This window comes from Podarcis pityusensis, assembly GCF_964106645.2.
Source record: "Podarcis pityusensis genome assembly, chromosome: 6".
Lineage (NCBI taxonomy): Eukaryota > Metazoa > Chordata > Lepidosauria > Squamata > Lacertidae > Podarcis > Podarcis pityusensis.
Window position 1 is genome coordinate 6,572,750 of NC_138030.1, and position 18,583 is coordinate 6,591,332.

At 45.9% G+C, this 18,583-nt stretch overlaps 1 protein-coding gene across 2 annotated transcripts in view; it reads left to right on the plus strand.

Moving 5' to 3' along the window:
* The first annotated feature begins 360 nt into the window (after nt 1-360).
* OPRL1 (opioid related nociceptin receptor 1) overlaps nt 361-18,583 on the plus strand; it is a 30,607-nt gene continuing 12,384 nt past the window's right edge. The window contains exons 1-3 of one of the 2 annotated variants that reach the window (XM_081011483.1): nt 361-855; nt 1,384-1,636; nt 17,013-17,368. In XM_081011483.1, the coding sequence (XP_080867609.1) occupies nt 1,416-1,636; nt 17,013-17,368 (577 nt within the window). In that variant the 5' untranslated portion in view covers nt 361-855; nt 1,384-1,415. The remainder of the gene's footprint in view (nt 856-1,383; nt 1,637-17,012; nt 17,369-18,583) is intronic. The other variant, XM_081011484.1, reaches the window with a different exon arrangement.

The window sequence follows — 18,583 nt, forward strand, 5'->3', positions numbered from 1 at the left end:
TTTAAAAAAACAGTTTGTGGTTTAGTATTGTTCTTTTTTTAAAAAAAAAAAAATCACATCTTTTTTGGGTGTATGTGTGTGTGCTTAGGGCCTCTAAAGGTCTCCATTATCCAGCCCTGCCCTGAGGCACTGCCAAGCAGGTGTGCAGCAGGTTACCTGCACGACTTGGCAAAAGGAGATCACGTCCTCTGCCTCCACCATCGCTGCTCCCCCAACTTTGCTGGGCGAGACTGGTCCAGAGATACGACGGGTGATGCCACAGCAGCCGGGAGAGAAGAGGGGAAGGAGAAAGCAGCAGACAAATGCCCCCCCCCCCGCGCCCCGTTCCCCCTCCCACCCCCCACAGGTGTTTCACGCTTTGATCGAAGCCTCTCTCCTCCGATTCTCCTCTCTCCAACAGCAAGCCAGACAGGTCTGCGTTGGAACGAGTATCTCGCCCGCCCCAGTGGCTGGACCTGCCTTCCCTCCTGATGACTAGCAAAAGCAAGTCTGCTCTCTCTCCCCCGCCAGCTCCCTTCCTCCACTCCCACTTAGGTTAGAAACCTCGGAGTGTGTGTGTGTTGCGCTTCTTGGCATAACCCGCTCCCCTTCCCCACCCCCTCTCCAAGTTGGATTTTTCTTCCGCATCACATCCAGATCGCTGCTGAAGCCTCAGCTCCTCAGAGCCGTGGGGGGAAAGGCAGCCTGCGAGAAAGAGAGGAAGGAGAGAGAGAGGGAGTTCTCTCTTTTAGGTCGGCTTTGTCTCGCTCAACTCCCTTCTCGGGGACGTCATGCCTGGGCCACGGCGCTGCTGAAAAGCAAAGACCACCCATCCCCAAAGACCTGCGTTCCAGGAAAGAAGACGTGTTCCCCAAGGTAAGCGGGAAGGTGTCCTTTGCAGTTAACCTGCTGTTGGGTTCTTTTTTGCTTGGGGTTCGGGGGACCGGAGTTGATGCAGCTTTCGCAACAAAACCGTGCATGATGCTTTCCCCCAGATAATTGCTTTTAAGAAAAGTCTCCCTCCCCCTTTTCAGCCCTACAGCCTTGCATTCTGCGATCATTCACCTGCTAGCGTTGCGAGGTGCACTTCGATGGATTATTCCCTGCATGCACGGAAAAGGGGGGGGGGGTGTCTTGCCCGTCTGCAGCCTCTTTCTTTGTGCAAAGGGGCGTGCGGCGGCGGCTGTCTTAAATCCAGCTGCAAGTCCCTTTCAAAGTCTCCCTGGCAGACCTCCTTCTTCAAGCGGGTTCGAAAGGCGTGATGTGATTAGCACGCATGCAGCGCCTTTGCAGGGCTGCTGCATTCCTTCCTCACGCCAAAATAATCTTGCCCCCTGTGCCAGAAATCTGGGTTATCGCGATTAACCCTGTGTCGTCTCCTCCCTACCCTCTCTGCACCTCCAGAGCTTCGCTGCTCCCACCTTGCTGCATCCAGCATGGACCCCCTCCTCCACATCCAAGCGGAGGATGTCTACTATATGAGGAAGCTGGTCAACGACTCGTCCCTCTGGAACCTCAGCTTGGGCGAGTGGTTCCACAATGGGACAGCAGATGGCTTCCTGCCCATGGGCATCAAGGTCACAATTGTCATCGTCTACTCCATCGTCTGCATCGTGGGGCTGGTGGGGAACTGCTCCGTCATGTATGTGATCATCAGGTAAGCCAAGCAGGCAGGTGGGTTAACCCAGGAATGCGCAGCCTTCTGTGCAGAGAAAGGCTCTCTTTGACAGAGAGATCATCGCCGCTTACCTTTGAGGATCTCTTCTCTGGCCTTCGAGAAACGGCAATAAAGGCAAGGGTTTCTCTGAGCATGTGCTAGATTCCTTTCTCTCGCTGTCTCCTAGCAGAGAATGGAGGTTTTTCGAGGCCATCAACTTGAAGCAGTCGCTTTTATGAGGTGTGTGCAGACTGTCCAGAACCCACCCAGTAGCATCGCCTTATTCTAATCCTTGCAGCAACCCTGCAAAGTAGGCCAGCGTTATTAAATCCATATTGCAAATGGAGACTGACTGCATGAGAGAAGGGTGGCTTGCTGAAGCAAAGCCTCATAAGCAAATGGGTTCTTCATTTATTAGGGTGCTTGCCGTGGATTTGAACTGAGGACTAAGTCACAAGTGGCTTAGATCTGCAAAACAGGGCAGAAGGTCGAGGCAGGTTGGAGTAACTTTCTGGAAGGCCAATTTGTCTGCATTGGAATGGCTTGGAATGATCCAATCTGGGGTCCCCAATGGTGTGATCATTGTGGGGAGATGGGGTGCTTTGTTTGAACATGGGAAACTCGGGTACCAATCCCTGCTTAGGCATGTGCATCATAGGCTGGCCCTGGATATGATAGTGTTGTCTCAGGGCTCAACCACACTTCCACTTGCTCCAGAACCTGCCCCCCAGGAAAACTCCCTGTTTACTGCTGGATCAGAGCAAACACCCACCAGGTTTTCTCTGGATTGATGCTTGCTCTCATTTAATACTAAAGAGTGGGATTTCTAGGGGGTGGGTGGGGAACACAGTGGGGCAAAGGCAAAACCACTTGGACTTATGCCTAGAAAACCCAAGACAAGTGGAAAACTGCTTGGACCCATGTTTTCACATTGCCATCACTGCTACAATCATATACAAGAGAATGAACTTGGATTTGCTTTCTTATTCCATGTACACGGCTGCATTTTCAAATACTCTTGTTGCTATTTTCAATTATGTATTTTTAAGTACTATCAACATATGGTCACCCTCATGTAACAGGTTAGTTTTTTCTCCTTAATAATGATATGTTGCCACAACAGTGCACAGCCCATTACAAAAACCTTTAGGAAGAAAATTCTTAAATTAATTCCAGAACTGGAGTTTGCTGCAGGTGTCCATTCCATCATTTCATTTGCATCAAATTTTCATTACTGATGCAGTCATAAAACACTGCAAAAAAGAAAAGAAAAGGAACTCTTGATGCAACTATTCACACCGTTGCCTCAAAATTCTTGCTGTGGGGTGTTTGATATATATACAATGATGTCCTGTGCATGGGTAAAACACAGAGTGCAAAATGGAACATGATGCAAAGATATATACACAGTCAGTTCAAGACTGGGTTTTCTGTGGGGTGTTGGTGGTTGACAGTGGTTTTTTTTCCCATGTTGAGGACAGGGGAAGCATAAATGTACCGAAGGAACTGAAAATGCATTCTTTATTTGAGTTTTTTAATCACTGTTTATATGCCACCTGATTAAAAAATGGTCTCTGGGCAGCTTGCAAACCATAAAACATTACAATTCTAGATAACCCCAGTACAATAAAATAGTACGCAAATCCAGGGGAAACATTAAACGTAAACATTTTACAGCAAGGCGTAAGACGGTATAGAGAAATGCACAGCATCTTCGAAAGCAGGCACCAGATCTAAACGTCTGTGGATTTACAGGTTCACAATCCAAAAAGGCCACAAAGAAGGTGGCAGGAGAGACTCTTTGGGGAGGGCATCCTATAACCGAGGGGCCACCACTTAGGAGCCCTTTCTCCTGTAGACACCTGTTGTACCTCACTTGGTGGGGAGCCTGGAAAAGGGCCTTTGAAGTTAATCTCAGGATCCAGATAGCTACTTGTGGGAGGAGATGATCCTTCAGGTCACCTGGTCCCAAGTCATTTAGGGCTTTCCTTTGAATTAGGCCCAGAAGTGTGCTGGACGTCAGTGTGTATGTAAGTCATAGAATCAAAGAACTGAAGAGTTGGAAGGGACCACGAGGGTCTTTGAGTTTGACCTCCTGCAATGCAGGGATCTTTTGCCCAACGTGGGGCTCAACCCCACGACCCCACGACCCCACGACCCTGAGATTAAGAGTCTCATGGTCTGCTGACTGAGCTTTCTCAACAGAGTTACGAAGACAAGTTCAAAGTGTTACTGTTAGCAAAGAAAGTGCATAACCACTTCAGACCAGCTTGTTTGAAGGATCTCAACCACTTTTATCTGTGGAAGTGGCACTGTTTCAGGTGTTACTCTAGAACTCCCTGCTTATTGAATCAGGTGCGTGTACTCATTATACACTTTTCAGCACCTGCTGAAAAGGTTTTTGTTTAGGTAAGCCCATGGGTAGGCAAACTAAGGCCCGGGGGCCGGATCTGGCCCAATCACCTTCAAAATCCGGCCTGCAGACGGTCCAGGAATCATCGTGTTTTTACATGAGTAGAATGTGTGCTTTTATTTAAAATGCATCTCTGGGTTATTTGTGGGGCGTAGGAATTTGTTCATTCCCCCCCCCCCAAAAAATATAGTCTGGCCCCCCACAAGGTCTGAGGGACAGTGGACTGGCCCCCTGCAGAAAAAGTTTGATGACCCCTGGGTAAGCCTATATAATCATGTAGAAGTTGAAATTAAAACACTTAAAAAATAAGAATACCTATTGTTGACTTTAATTATCTTTTGGATGATTTAAAAATACCTAATAAAACAAATTCCTTCCAGTAGCACCTTAGAGACCAACTAAGTTTGTTATTGGTATGAGCTTTCATGTGCACACGAAAGCTCATACCAATAACAAACTTAGTTGGTCTCTAAGGTGCTACTGGAAGGAATTTGTTTTATTTTGTTTCGACTACAGCAGACCAACACGGCTACCTTCATGTATTTAAAATACCTGTTTTTAAACTGTGTTTTATTGATCATTTAATTTTTTTTATTTTGGTAAACTGCTTAGGAGTTTCATTACAATCCAGTAGTACATAAATTCTGTAAAATAATAATACGATCATGTCATCCATACCTTATTTACAGTTTTTCCCTTTCTATTTTAGGCTAACTGGATTTTCCAATTCAGTATTCAGTTTTTCTACACCTTGTGGAATTAGAATTTCATGAGTAGGAAAGGAAGCTTCATTTGCCCCACTGCCGCCCAGCTGACAGAGAAGAAGTAGGAAATAGAAGCACAGGCTCTGAGTGGTAGGGATGCCATATATCTAGATTTTTTTTGGCGTTTTGAGGTATTGCTGGGGGGGAAAAAAGCTCAACAATTTTTTGAAATATATATGGCAACTCTACTGAGAGGTCCTGGGTCACCTGCAAATGGACTCAACCCTAACTTAAATTCAGTCCACTAGGGCCACAACCATTGGGCAGTTAAGTTAGATGATTAAAATCATAGAATCATAGAATTTTAGAGTTGGAAGAGAACTCAAATGTCATCTTGAAAGATCTACATTGGCTCCCAGTACGTTTCCGAGCACAATTCAAAGTGTTGGTGCTGACCTTTAAAGCCCTAAATGGCCTTGGCCCAGTATACCTGAAGGAGCGTCTCCAACCCCATCGTTCTGCCCGGACGCTGAGGTCCAGCGCCGAGGGACTTCTGGCGGTTCCCTCATTGCGAGAAGCAAAGCTACAGGGAACCAGGCAGAGGGCCTTCTTGGTAGTGGCGCCCACCCTGTGGAACGCCCCCCCCATCAGATGTCAAAGCGATAAACAACTACATGACATTCAGAAGACATCTTAAGGCAGCCCTGTTCAGGGAAGTTTTTAATGTGTGACTTTTTAGTGTATTTTTGGTCTCTGTGGAAGCCGCCCAGAGTGGCTGGGAAAATCCAGCCAGATGGGCGGGGTACAAATAATAAATAATAATAATAATAATAATAATAATAATAATAATAATCTGGTCTAACCTCCTGCAATGCGAGAATCGCAGCTGAAGAATCCTTAACAGAAGGCCACCCAACCTTCAGTGAAGGAGAGTCCACCAAGGGAGTCTATTCCATTGGTTCTTACCAGAAAAAAAGTTCTTCCTAATATTTAGTTGGAATCCTTTCTTGTAATTTGAATCCATTAGTTTGGGTCCCGCCCTCTGGAGCAGCAGAAAACATACTTGTTCCATCTTCTTCATGGTTTTGAACCAGGTGCAATCAACATGCATGGACTCTCCTTAGCTAGAGCAGATCTTCTCCTCAGTTGTGTGGATGCTGGTGGGGCTGGGGAACAGGAACGTATCAGAGGGGGGCGTGAGCTGACCAGGCCATCCTAGGGACGTGTATGTCTGTCAACACTGGTTTCCTCTCCGGGATGCGGGTGGCGCTATGGTCTAAACCACTGAGCCTCTTGGGCTTGCTGATCAGAAGGTTGGCGGTTCGAATCCCCATGACAGGGTGAGCTCCTATTGCTCTGTCCCAGCTCCTGCTAACCTAGCAGTTCGAAAGCATGTCAAAGTACAAGTATATAAATAGGTACCGCTGTGGTGGGAAGGTAAACGGTGTTTCCATGCGCTCTGGCACTCGTCACAGTCCTCCGTGTGCCAGTAGTGGTTTAGTCCTCCTGGCCACATGACCCGGAAAACTGTCTGTGGACAAACGCCGGCTCCTTTGGCCTGAAAGTGAGATGAGCGCCGCAACCCCAGAGTCGCCTTTGCCTGAACTTAACCATCCAGGGTTCTTTTACCTTTACCTTTACTTCTCTCTGTTTCTCCTTTTTCCAATTAAATGCGGTTCTCCACATTTCTGCATCAGTTGTGATCATTATTTTTCAAACGCTTTTCTTGCAAAGCGGCTGATTAGGTTATTGATAATTTATCATGTATTTACAGTGGTACCTCGGGTTAAGTACTTAATTTGTTCCAGAGGGCTGTTCTTAACCTGAAACTGTTCTTAACCTGAAGCACCACTTTAGCTAATGGGGCCTCCTGCTGCTGCTGCGCCGCTGCTGCATGATTTCTGTTCTCATCCTGAAGCAAAGTTCTTAACCCAAGGTATTATTTCTGGGTTAACCTGAAGCGTATGTAACTCGAGGTACCACTGTATTTACTTGTTGAAATTCTCATTGCTGTTTTATGACGGCCAACGAATGGCAGAGTTGTCCTCTGAAGACCCTTTGCTGGAGAGTGTGGCTGGGGAGAAAGCTCTTGTGTTCAGGTCTTTTTTGTGCATTTCCCACAGATACCTGGTTGGCCACTGTGAGAACAGGGTGCTGGGCCAGGTGGCCCATTGGTCTGATGTAGCTGGAATTGTCTTCTAAGGTGGTGGGGGGGCTGGTTCTATAGGCATTGGAGAGGACAGTTGAGAAGTGATTCATAGAAAGAGGATTAGCACTTAAGACAGTGTTCCACTGTCAAATGTCTCTTACCGTCAGAAAGTTCCTCCAGATGTTTAGTCAGAAACACCTTTCTTGTAACTTGAAACCATTGGTTTGGGTTCTGTCAGGGAACTGACATCGGAGCTAGAGGCGGAGGGAAGGCTCTCAAATGATGCTGGAGAAGGGCCCAGCAGGGAGAGAGGCAGCTCCGCAGATGGGGAAGCAAATCAGCGCTACACCAGGGATAAGGAGGGGCAGATGGGGGAATCGGCGAGAGGGCTCCCAGACTCTTCACCGGACACCAGCGGGGAGAGCACTGGTCCCCCGCTACCCACGCCCACCCTGCGCAGAAGACTTCCACGCAGAGAGAGTAGGAGGAGACTGGGTGTCAAACAACTTTAATGTTGGAAAAGATTTAAGAAACGCCCACTGACGGATTCTGCTAGCGACTGAGGCAGCCACGAAGTGAAGGGCTGCCCAGACTGAAAGGTTTAACAAGGCAACAAAGCCAGGAGAGGCAGCAACTTACGCACGAGCAACCCATACTCATTATAGGTTCTAACCTTTGGAGCAGGAGAAACGAGCTTGCTCCATCTTCCATGTGACAGCCTTCTACATATTGGAAGATGGCTGTCATATCTCTTCTCCATCTCGTCTTTTCGAATGCTATTTTTTAAAAATTAAAGCTTTAAAAAAATGTAACAAAAAGTGATATACAAGAGTTAACATAAAAACTGAAAGAAAGAAAAGAAAGAAAAGAAAATACTTCCAATTGTCTGTCTATCAGCTTTCTGGACTTATGCAAACTCCTTGCTCCTTTTTTCAGTCTTCAAACCCAGATATCACAAGCTCATTATCCTTTTTTTGCACAAAAAGTCCATAAGCGGTTTCCAATCATTAATAAAAGTCAACAATGATTTTTCTCTAATTAAACACATCAATTTTGCTATCTCAGCCAAATCCATTAATTTCAAGAACCATTCTTCCACAGTAGTTATCAGATCTCCTCTCAGTCTCCTCTTTTCCAGCCTAAACAGACCCAGCTCCTTCAACCATTCCTCCTAAGTCTTGGTTTCCAGACCTTTGATCATCTTGGTTGCCCTCCTCCGCACACGTTCCAGCTTTTCAACATCCTTCTTAAATTGTGGTCCCCAGAACTGGACACAGTATTCCAGGTGTGGTCTGACCAAGGCAGAATAGAGTGGTACTGTTACATCCCTTGATCTTGAATACTATACTGCTGTTGATGCAGCCTAGAATAGCATTACAGTGGTACCTCGGGTTACATACGCTTCAGGTTACATACGCTTCAGGTTACAGACTCCGCTAACCCAGAAATAGTGCTTCAGGTTAAGAACTTTGCTTCAGGATGAGAACAGAAATCGTACTCCGGCGGCGCGGCAGCAGCAGGAGGCCCCATTAGCTAAAGTGGTGCTTCAGGTTAAGAACAGTTTCAGGTTAAGTATGGACCTCCAGAATGAATTAAGTACTTAACCCGAGGTACCACTGTAGCTTCTTTTTGCTCCTGCATCACATTGTTGACTCATGTTCAGCTTGTGGTCCACCAAGACCCCATGATCCTTTTCACATGTACTGCTAGTAAGCCTGGTGTCTTATATTTTTGCAGAACCTTACACTCGTCCCTATTGAAATTAATTTTGTTAGCTTGGGCCCAGTTCTCCAATCTGTTAAACTCGTCTTAAATCCCAATTCTATCTTCTGTGGCATTAGCTACCATGCACAGTTTGGTGTCCTGAGGTCACCCAGTGATCTTCATGGCCAAACTGGGTTTTGAACTCTGGTGTCCCATGTTGTCGTCCGATGCTCTAACCACTATCTATGCTAAACCAGTTCACTGCAGCGTTGGGTTCCATCAGTTCATTTGTGTCTTTCCTCCTCTCCTATCTTACCACCGTGCTTGCGTGCACTGACAAAACACTGCAAGAAAGGCAACCTTTGGTGCAATCAGTTGAATGAGTGATTACTAGGTCTGTGCACAGCTCCACTCCATCCATGCCATAGCCTCAATATGGTGCTCCTGAATCCGGCTAACTTTCTCTGGGACCACCCAGGGACCCCCTGACCCACCCTAGATTCAGCCCCAAAGCCATTTGGGAGGGGGTATTTTAGAGTTTTATAAAATAAAATAAAATAAAATAACAAAACAAAACAAAACAAAACAAAACAAAACAAAACAAAACCCAAAACCCATGTGGAACCCTAATCCTGCAGAAAGCCATCTAATTAGATTTTAATTTGATCCTGATTTGTTTTTAGGAGGTAATTTAATTATTGTTTCATTTTATACCAATGTTATATATTTGATGTTAGCCGCCCTGAGCCCGGTTTCAGCTGGGGAGGGCAGGATACAAATAAAAGTTTATTATTATTATTGTTATTATTATTATTTTTATTTATTATTAAAAGAAAATAAACATACAATCAGGACGAGTGAAGGAGACATTGCAAAATGTATTTGAAGGCAAATTGGCTGCAAGAGAAAAGTGCATTCAAATGCCGGCATATTTTTGAGAGTATTTCCCCCCCTTTCCAATCTCAAACTGATGCGGAGATGTAGGGAACTGAATATAAGATGGAGAAAATGCGAAACTGAAACTGACAGTTCTGCCCATTCCTTCATATTACTTCTTCTTCTTCTTTGGCTAAGAAGATGTCTATTTTTAATAGCCCAGTCAATCATCTGCACAATTCATACTTCTGAGAAGTAATTAAATGGAAGCACTCAGGGAGTCTTGATCCCTGCTCACTACCTGTTAATCTTCCTTTGGTAGCAGGCAGTTCTTTCAGTATTCTGTCTTTCCTTCTTCTCATCATTTAGCCTCCTGGGGGGGGGGGGGTTCTTAAAAATAAAAAAATATCCTGAGACTTGTCTGTAGTTATGCACTGTGGGGGGTTACATTCTCCAGGAACCTTACATGCTTTCTTAAACCGAGAGGGTAAATTTCAGATGTGTGTACGTGTGTGTGCATTTTATCTCCAAAACAACCCGTCCATCCATTCGTCTGCATTTCCAAATCTGTTGGCTTCGTTCTCCTCTCCCTGCCTTCCATTTAATATCCTTATTTGAGAGCAGCAATAAAAGCAGCTCGACGGCTGATGAATGCTCCTGCTGAGAAGCATTGCTCAAAATTATTCTGCAATGACGTGCTGGGTAGCTGTGTGATTGTTTGCGTCTCTCTCGCCACTCGCCTTTCTCAGCCCTGCGTGCGTTTAGAATCAAACGGAACACATTTGTGAAAGGTTTTCTCGCTTCGCCCTCCGTGGAGCTACTTAGGCTCATGTACGCCTGTTCCAACTTGAAGCACACCAGACTGAAAAACAATAGGGTAGCTTTAAATATCCAATGAGGGTCTCTCTAAGGTTTCTTCAGAGAACGGCAGTACCCCCAAGGCTTGTTGGACCTCTGTGCTAACCCTCCACACTAATTTCCCTGAATTTGCCAGGGCAAAGAAGAGGGACTGCAGCAGGGAGGATTGAAAAAGAGAGCAATGAGCCCCATCTTTAGAGCCTGGGTGCAATGGGAAGTGCGAGAAATGGAGTTTCCCATGCCTCCCAACCATAACTGTCAACTTTCCCCCTTTTTTAAGGGAAACTCCCTTATTCCAAATAGGATTCCTCGCAAGAAAAGGGAAAAGTTGACAGCTATGCTCCCAACAGAGGCGGATTTAGGGCAGCATGTCTGGATCCGTCGCACTGGGCATCAATTCTTTGGGGGCGCTGCAGGGTGTCGTAACTATGACATAGTGAATTGAATTGAACAGAAGGCGAGAGCCGGGGTGACTGTGATCAGATTCTGGCCAGGGTGCCACTGAAATTTGAAAGGCCAAAATCCTCCCCTGTTCCCAACCCTTTCATTGCAAAGTTCATTTATTTATTTTTTGCCTGCCCTTCACCCTAAGGTCCCAAGGTGGATTACAACATTAGAGCACAATACAGTGGTACCTCGGTTCTCAAACGCCTTGGTGCTCGAACAACTTGGAACCCAAACACTGCAAAACCGGAAGTAAGTGTTCCGGTTTGCGAACTTTTTTCAGAAGCTGAACATGCTCCGTTTTGAGTGTTACGCTTCCGATTTGAGTGCCCCACTTCTGTTTTGAGTGTTACGCTGAGGTCTGTCAGTTTTTGCTATTTACTTTGCTTTTTTTTGAGGCTTTTTTGTTTTGTTTTTGTGACTCTGTGGAACCCAGTTTAGCTACTGATTGATTGATTGTGTGATTGCAGTACGTTGTTTATTGCTTTCATTTCATGGATCAATGTTCTCGTTAGATAGTAAAATTCATGTTAAATTGCTGGAATGGATTAATCCCCTTTGCATTACTTTCTATGGGAAAGCGCGCCTTGGTTTTGGAACGCTTTGGTTTTGGAAAGGATTTCTGGAACAGATTAAGTTTGAGAACCAAAGCACCACTGTATTGAAACAGTTGAAAACAACCTAACAATCACAAAAGCAGGGTGGGTCCTATAAATATGTATCTACCCCACTGGGGTATCTCACTGAAATCTCACCAGAACCACTGTCTCCACTGCTTCATGGGCCCCACCACATGACACAGGCAAGGGAAGCATCCATTGGGATGAGGGTAAAGGTAAAGGTAAAGGTAAAGGTAAAGGGACCCCTGACCATTAGGTCCACTTGTGGCCGACTCTGGGGTTGTGGCGCTCATCTCGCTTTATTGGCTGAGGGAGCCGGCGTACAGCTTCCGGGTCCTGTAGCCAGCATGACTAAGCCGCTTCTGGCAAACTAGAGCAGCGCATGGTAACGCCATTTACCTTCTCGCCGGAGTGGTACCTATTTATCTACTTGCTCTTTGACGTGCTTTCGAACTACTAGGCTGGCAGGAGCAGGGACCGAGCAACGGGAGCTCACCCCGTTGCAGGGATTCGAACCGCTGACCTTCTGATCGGCAAGTCCTGGGCTCTGTGGTTTAACCCACCTTTCTATTTCATCTCAGGTGGCAAACTGGGACCTGCTGCCCCTGGTGTGGGGTTTCTGGTCTACAAAGTATTTAGTGTAATCATGATTGTGTTCATGCCCCACCAAGGCAGCAGAGAACACTGGGCCATGCCCTCGTTTCTCTTTAGGAAGAATGGTTTTCTTGCCTCCATATTAACTGACCTCCAAGGAAAACAGGCAGCGGAGGAGGGAAGTGGGCAGCAGGAAAACAGAGACAAATGAAGTTAATATTCTTCCAATAATCTGATCTCTAATGATGACCAAAAAGAAATTCGCTGCACATAGGAGGGATAAAATTAAATTAAATTTGAGTGCAAGGCAAGGCAAATACGTTATCAGAAGCCCATCAAAGTGCTCCCATGCCTTTCATTTTTCTTTGGATCTCACTCTTTATGCACAGACACATAGTTGCAACAGGCAACTGGAGCAAGTCAAATGCAAATGTAATTAGCACTGTGTCGATGTCTTCGTGCAGAGTAATCAAAAGCCGTGCTATATATAGGAGTATCGACAGGGCAGTGAAGCACACATCCACAAGTCAGGGAAGAGGCAAACTCCTTCTGCAAAAGATGTCCAACTGTGGATTCAGGTGGGAACGCCAGATTTAGGGTGGTACGGGCAGTTCCCCCACTCAGGGTGCTGAGCCAAGGGGGTGCAAAATTGAGCAGATCTATTCTCAAACGCACAACATGTGTTGGAACATTCTTAATGCAGCCTAAGCAGATTCTTCTAACCAGTGCTTTTTTTTCTAAAAAAAAATGTTTAGGGGTATTCTCATTTTGACTCAAGAAAATCACCATTTTATAGTTCAAATCGGGAAAAATAAATACAGTAACTGGACAAAAGTACAAAGATTCACAAAATGTTTGAGGGTATGTGTACCCCTGTATCCCCCCCAGAAAAAGCACGGCTTCTAACAATATCCTTTCACATTTATATTCAGTTTTTACATCTCTTTGCATTTCTTGCTATCAAAGCATATACTATAATTTCTACTGCATGAGCCACTTTTTGTTGTTGGTGGTGTTATGTATTTTTTGTTTCTATACTGTAAACCACCCTGTGGTCTTCAGATGAGGGGCTGTACATACATTTAATAAAAAATAATAAAACTACTCAGCAATTGTCTTAAAACTTCACAATCTCCTTCACCACCGGGGGGAGGGGGAATCCCTTCCATCCCGCTTTGCAATTTAGAGAGAGCTGCCTTATGACACCCAAACCGATGTTGAGACATGGTCAAACCATTTAGCTGTGTGAGCCATTACAGGTCAGCCTATCCAGCTTTCAAATATGTGTTGACGGCTGGTGATAAAATGAGAGAATCTAGATTAGCTTGCCCATATCTGGACGGACTGGTGCAAAAAGCCTCGCTTGTTTATTTAGATCAAGCACAGACAACGTGTTCTGCAATGAACGGCGCATCTAAAGAATATCAGAAGCAAGAGAGCCTGTGCTAATTGGCATATTTTAGTTGCATGTAGTTGGTTGGATGGTGTTCTCGAAGCTACCAGCATGAGTTTGACCAAAGTGCGGGAGGCAGTGGAAGACAGAAGTGCCTGCCGTGCTCTGGTCCATGGGGTCACGAAGAGTCGGACACAACTAAACGACTAAACAACAACAACAAGTTGCATGTAACCAACACAATTTGTATATCGGTTACATGGATAGGGTGACAGATGCTGGATAAAGTTGGACTTCTCAGTTCTTGGCCTCTGGGATTTTGCTGCAACAAGATTCAGTGCTGGTGCAGTGATTCTCATTTTTTTATTTTGCTGTCTGGTCACAGGGCTTACATGCAAAAGATGATGCAGAAGATGGCATTTCAGCAGGTGCAGGTTGTTATGAAACAACACTTGCTGAAATCCTTTTCTTCCACACAATGCTGACTTTTCCACACATACTCTGGCTTCGTGTCACACTTATACAGAGGCTATGCAAATGTCAGCATAATCAAGGATAATTATGCATCCTCATCATTAAGAGAGCAGTGGTGGGGAGTTCAGGTGCATGGCCTGGATCCCCAGTGAGCCATGCCATCAATGGGCCACCCCACTGAGCCACGTTCTTCTGCGGGCAGTCAGTTAGTGTGCCTGCTCACCTGGCAGTGGTGATGTGGTAGTTTGGCAATACCACTGATTCCAGCCCCAGGCAGCGTGCCTGACCTTACTGGCCCAACGGCTTCAAATATGCTGGACCTGATGTACATAGGGCTGGCGTAATTAAGAACCTGGGGATCCATTAGGAACATGGGGTACACCTAGCTCAGTTGTCAAGGAGCTGCCAGGCAAGCACAGGCCATCCACAGGGCAGGAAACAAGGCACAAAATTCAATTAGTTTCTATTCACAGAAAGTAACGACAGCAGAGTTCCTCTGGCTCATCTTATTCAACTGGAGACATTGCTGAGACTGACCACTGGGCCTGTCTTCCCCTTCTAGGCTCTCACTCTGGATCTGTCCCAAACAGAAAATGCTGCCTCAAGGGTGGGGTGGGGGGCTCCTCCTCTGGGCCTGTCTCGTAGTCTCGTAATCTGGTGAACTGGGTTCGCGTCTCCGCTCCTCCACATGTAGCTGCTGGGTGACCTTGGGCTAGTCACACTTCTTTGAAGTCTCTCAGCCTCACTCACCTCACAGAGTGTTTGTTGTGGGGGAGGGAAAAAAGGAGAATGTTAGCTGCTTTGAGACTCTTTTGGGTAGTGATAAAGCGGGATATCAAATCCAAACTCCTCCTCCTCCTCTTCTTCTTCTTCTGCTGCTGGTTAGCAATGGCAACCTCTGACTCTTCTCTTTCTGAGTCTGCACTCACACTGTGACTCTTTGCCTCTACACCTGTCCTGAAAGGGCCTCCTTCATCTGACCCACCTTGATCGCTCAACCCCCCAGCTTCTAGCACCTCCCAGCTCATCCTTTCCCCAGACTGCTCCCCAGTGTCCCACTGTCAGGAATGAGCCAGTTCCAAGTGAAGGTTTGAAGCCAACTGCAGAAAGCAGCCAGGAACAGAGAGACTTAGATGTTAGTCAGGCAAGGGAGAGCCGGCAGCTGCAGACTTCGGCTCTTCCTAACCTTGACGGGCAGGCTGATAAGGCAGGAGCTGAGAGCAGGCTAGAACACAGAAGAAGCTCACAGGAAGCACAAAAAGGCACAAATAGACTCAGCCTCTCAGAACAGGAAGAGGTTGGAGCTGACCCACTAAGTCCGAAGAGTTGGTGAATGGGAGGACTGCTAGATAGGAAGCAAAACAAGAGATGTAAAAGTCGTAAGTTCGGTGGACACCGGAAGGAGTCTTCAGAAGGGTCATCTTGAGTAATGATGCTGGAGGCTTTGTCGGAGCCATTTGGAGCTATCTGTTTGTTTTTGCAATAAATCCGCCTTTTTAATTGCCTACGCTTACTGTGTTATGAAGCTGGGAACCTGGACCCCTGACACCCACCACCACGACTCGGGGTCTAAGCCATCGTCTTCTGTGTCATCCATGGGGGGCTCTTGGGCAGGCGTTACCCAGTACTCTTCCTCATCCAGCCAGTCCCTAACATCAGTATTGCCTACCCTGATTGGCAGAAGCTCTCCAGGGTTTCTGGCAGAGCTTGTTCCTCACTTGATCTGGGGGTGCTGGGGATTGAACCCGGGACCTGCTGCATGCAAAGCAGATGCTGCACCACTGAGGTATGGCTTTCCCCCAAAATAAAATGGCAAAGCCAGCTGGTTTAGGCATGGAGCCTGCAGCTCCAGTCCCTGTTGGCTATTGCTTTAGCAGCAGCAATGGGACCCAATGGTGGAGGATTTGGTTCTGGCAGCAGGGGGGCACTTCCCGCAGTCTTCGTACGTCATGCGGTGGCGGCAGACCTGCCATGGTGACTCAGCCCAGTTGGCTCAACCCTGCCACACGAAATCTTCTTAATTGGAGTTGCTGGGGATTGGATTTGGAACCTTCTACGTGCAAAACATGTCCTCTGTCACTGAACTATATACATGCTCTTTTCTCTGGACCAACACATCTACCGAGCAAGTTTTTTTGCCTGATGACTCATGCAGTCCTCTGTGCTTAAATATATGGATGCAGTGATCGGCCCTTATTCTGGAGTCAATGAGCCCTTTCCCTTCACACATACACACACCTGGAAATATTTTTAGCTGTTTTCCCCAACAATAGTAAAGATTAACTTAATAGTAAATAACTGGCTGTGTGCTTGTATTATTTTAGCAACATGCACACCTAGATTCATCTGGTAGCTGCACGCCTAAACCGCCATCAGGAAGCTGAAGAGGAACGAGAGCATTTGCGATCGTAGACAGGACAGTGTAATCCTGAAATCGCTGCATCTTAAAATAAATATATGAATCTTTAAATACTGAAGCTTGAAAGACTTTTTCAGGTATCGCCGAACAATGGCAAATTAGCACAATTGTGGAGAATACCTAAAAGGAAAGTATAATACTTTAAAATCAGGACATGGACATGGTTAAGTATAATTATTTAATTGTACATTGAAATGGAAAATGGCTCTGCGTGTGTGAAAAGAACATGGAAATTTCCACTGGAGCTAAGTAAGATCTCTCTGGGTGTCTAATAGGTTGATAATGAACTGAGAATGTGTCTCTGCTGTTCTCCCAACCCTTCCTAGTTGGAATCTGTTTGCAACAATCTGAAACGGATTTTGCTTCCAACATTCCTAATTGTGGAGGCTGTTGGATTTTGAAAGGCGGGAGCTTAGCAAATTACTCTCCAGGTGGTGCAGTGGGTCAGTGTATCTGGCTGTTAACCAGAAGGTCAGTGGTTCAAAGCCTTGGGCCAGGATTCCTGCATTGCAGGGGGTTGGACTAGATGACTCTTGGGGTCCCTTCCAACTCTACAATTCCATGATTCTATGTATTGAACTTGGCCAATACATAATGCAATGGTTTTGCAATTCCTTGAAACAAGATTATTTTTTTAAAAAAAAGAAAGTAGAGTTTTAAAGTGTCGCACTGAAAATCAGACCCGTTCAGCTGTTTTTTTGTTGTCTTTTGTGTCTTCCTTGCACTAGGTTCACCAAGATGAAGACGGCGACCAACATCTACATCTTTAACCTGGCCCTGGCTGATACCTTGTGCCTGATAACTTTGCCTTTCCAAGGCACCGATACCTTCTTAGGTTCCTGGCCGTTTGGAAACGCTCTCTGCAAGATTGCCATCTCCATCGACTACTACAACATGTTCACCAGTACCTTCACGCTGACGATGATGAGCGTGGACCGATATATTGCCATCTGCCACCCCATCAAGGCCCTGGATATCCGCACACCCCACAAGGCGAAAGTCGTCAACGTCTGCATTTGGGCTTTGGCCTCTGTCTTTGGTATTCCTGTGATGGTGATGGGATCGACCGAGAATGAAAACGACGGTGAGTGAAATGAAATATGTTAAGAATGCAAGATGGGCTGTCTGTTTTAAAAGGTAATTGTTAAAATCTATGGGGTGGCGGGTGGCACTGTGGTCTAAACCACTGAGCCTCTTGGGCTTGCCGATTGGAAAGTTGGTGGTTCGAATCCCTTTGACGGGGTGAGCTCCCATTGTTCGGTCCCAGCTCCTGCCAATGAAAGCACGTCAAAGTGCAAGTAGATAAGTAGGTACCGCTCTAGCAGGAAGGTAAAAGGCATTTCCATGCGCTGCTCTGGTTTCGGTGTTCCATTGCACCAGAAGCGGCTTAGTCATGCTGGCTGCATGACCCGGAAACTTGTCTGTGGACAAATGCCGGCTCCCTTGGCCTGTAAAGCGAGATGAGCACCGCAACTCCAGAGTCGTCTGTGACTGGACTTAACTGCCAGGGGTCCTTTACCTTTACCTTTTTATTAAAATCTATAAACTTTCTTCTTCATTTAGGCTGCAACCTAAACACCACTTTCCCCAGGAGTAAGCCTCATTGGATTCAAGGGGACTTACGCATGAGTAGACATGGCTAGGATTGCACTGGTAGAAAAACAAGTTGGATTCAATCCAACTTTGGTTCATCAGTTTCAACAGCTCTACTCTGAGTAAAATGCAGTTGAATGCTCCCCAATGTTTTCCTAAAATGCATAACTGCCACATGGACCTTTAACTTATGCCAGCCTTTGCCAACGTGCTAAAAATATAGACCCAGCGTGCAGCAGGTTTGACAAAGGTACGTTTTCATGTTGGGGTCATTCGGAAATGCAAGGTGGTACAAACCACTCAATATTGGGCTGGGAAAAAAGACTAGAACATCATTTCCAGATGATCTGGACTACAATACCCATCATCCTTGACCATTGGCCATGTTGACTAGGCTGATGGGAATTAAAATCCAGAACATCCTGAAGGCACCAAATCACCAAAAACTGTTGGCAGCAAGGCCTTCAGCTGTGGTTCAAAGACTAATTCTCATTACCTGGATATTCCTTAATTTATTGGTGTTTGAGCTAAATGAATGACTTCCCACCCAAGGAATGAGAAATCTACCAGAAATAATAAAAGATGATGCACTCGTAGCTATATAGGTACTTTCTGGAGTGCTTTGAAGATAAGAAAATCACAAGAAAGGGCATTCCTTTCTTTCATTGTTTCCTCAACCTTCTGTGATTTTCAGCTTTGCTTTTCA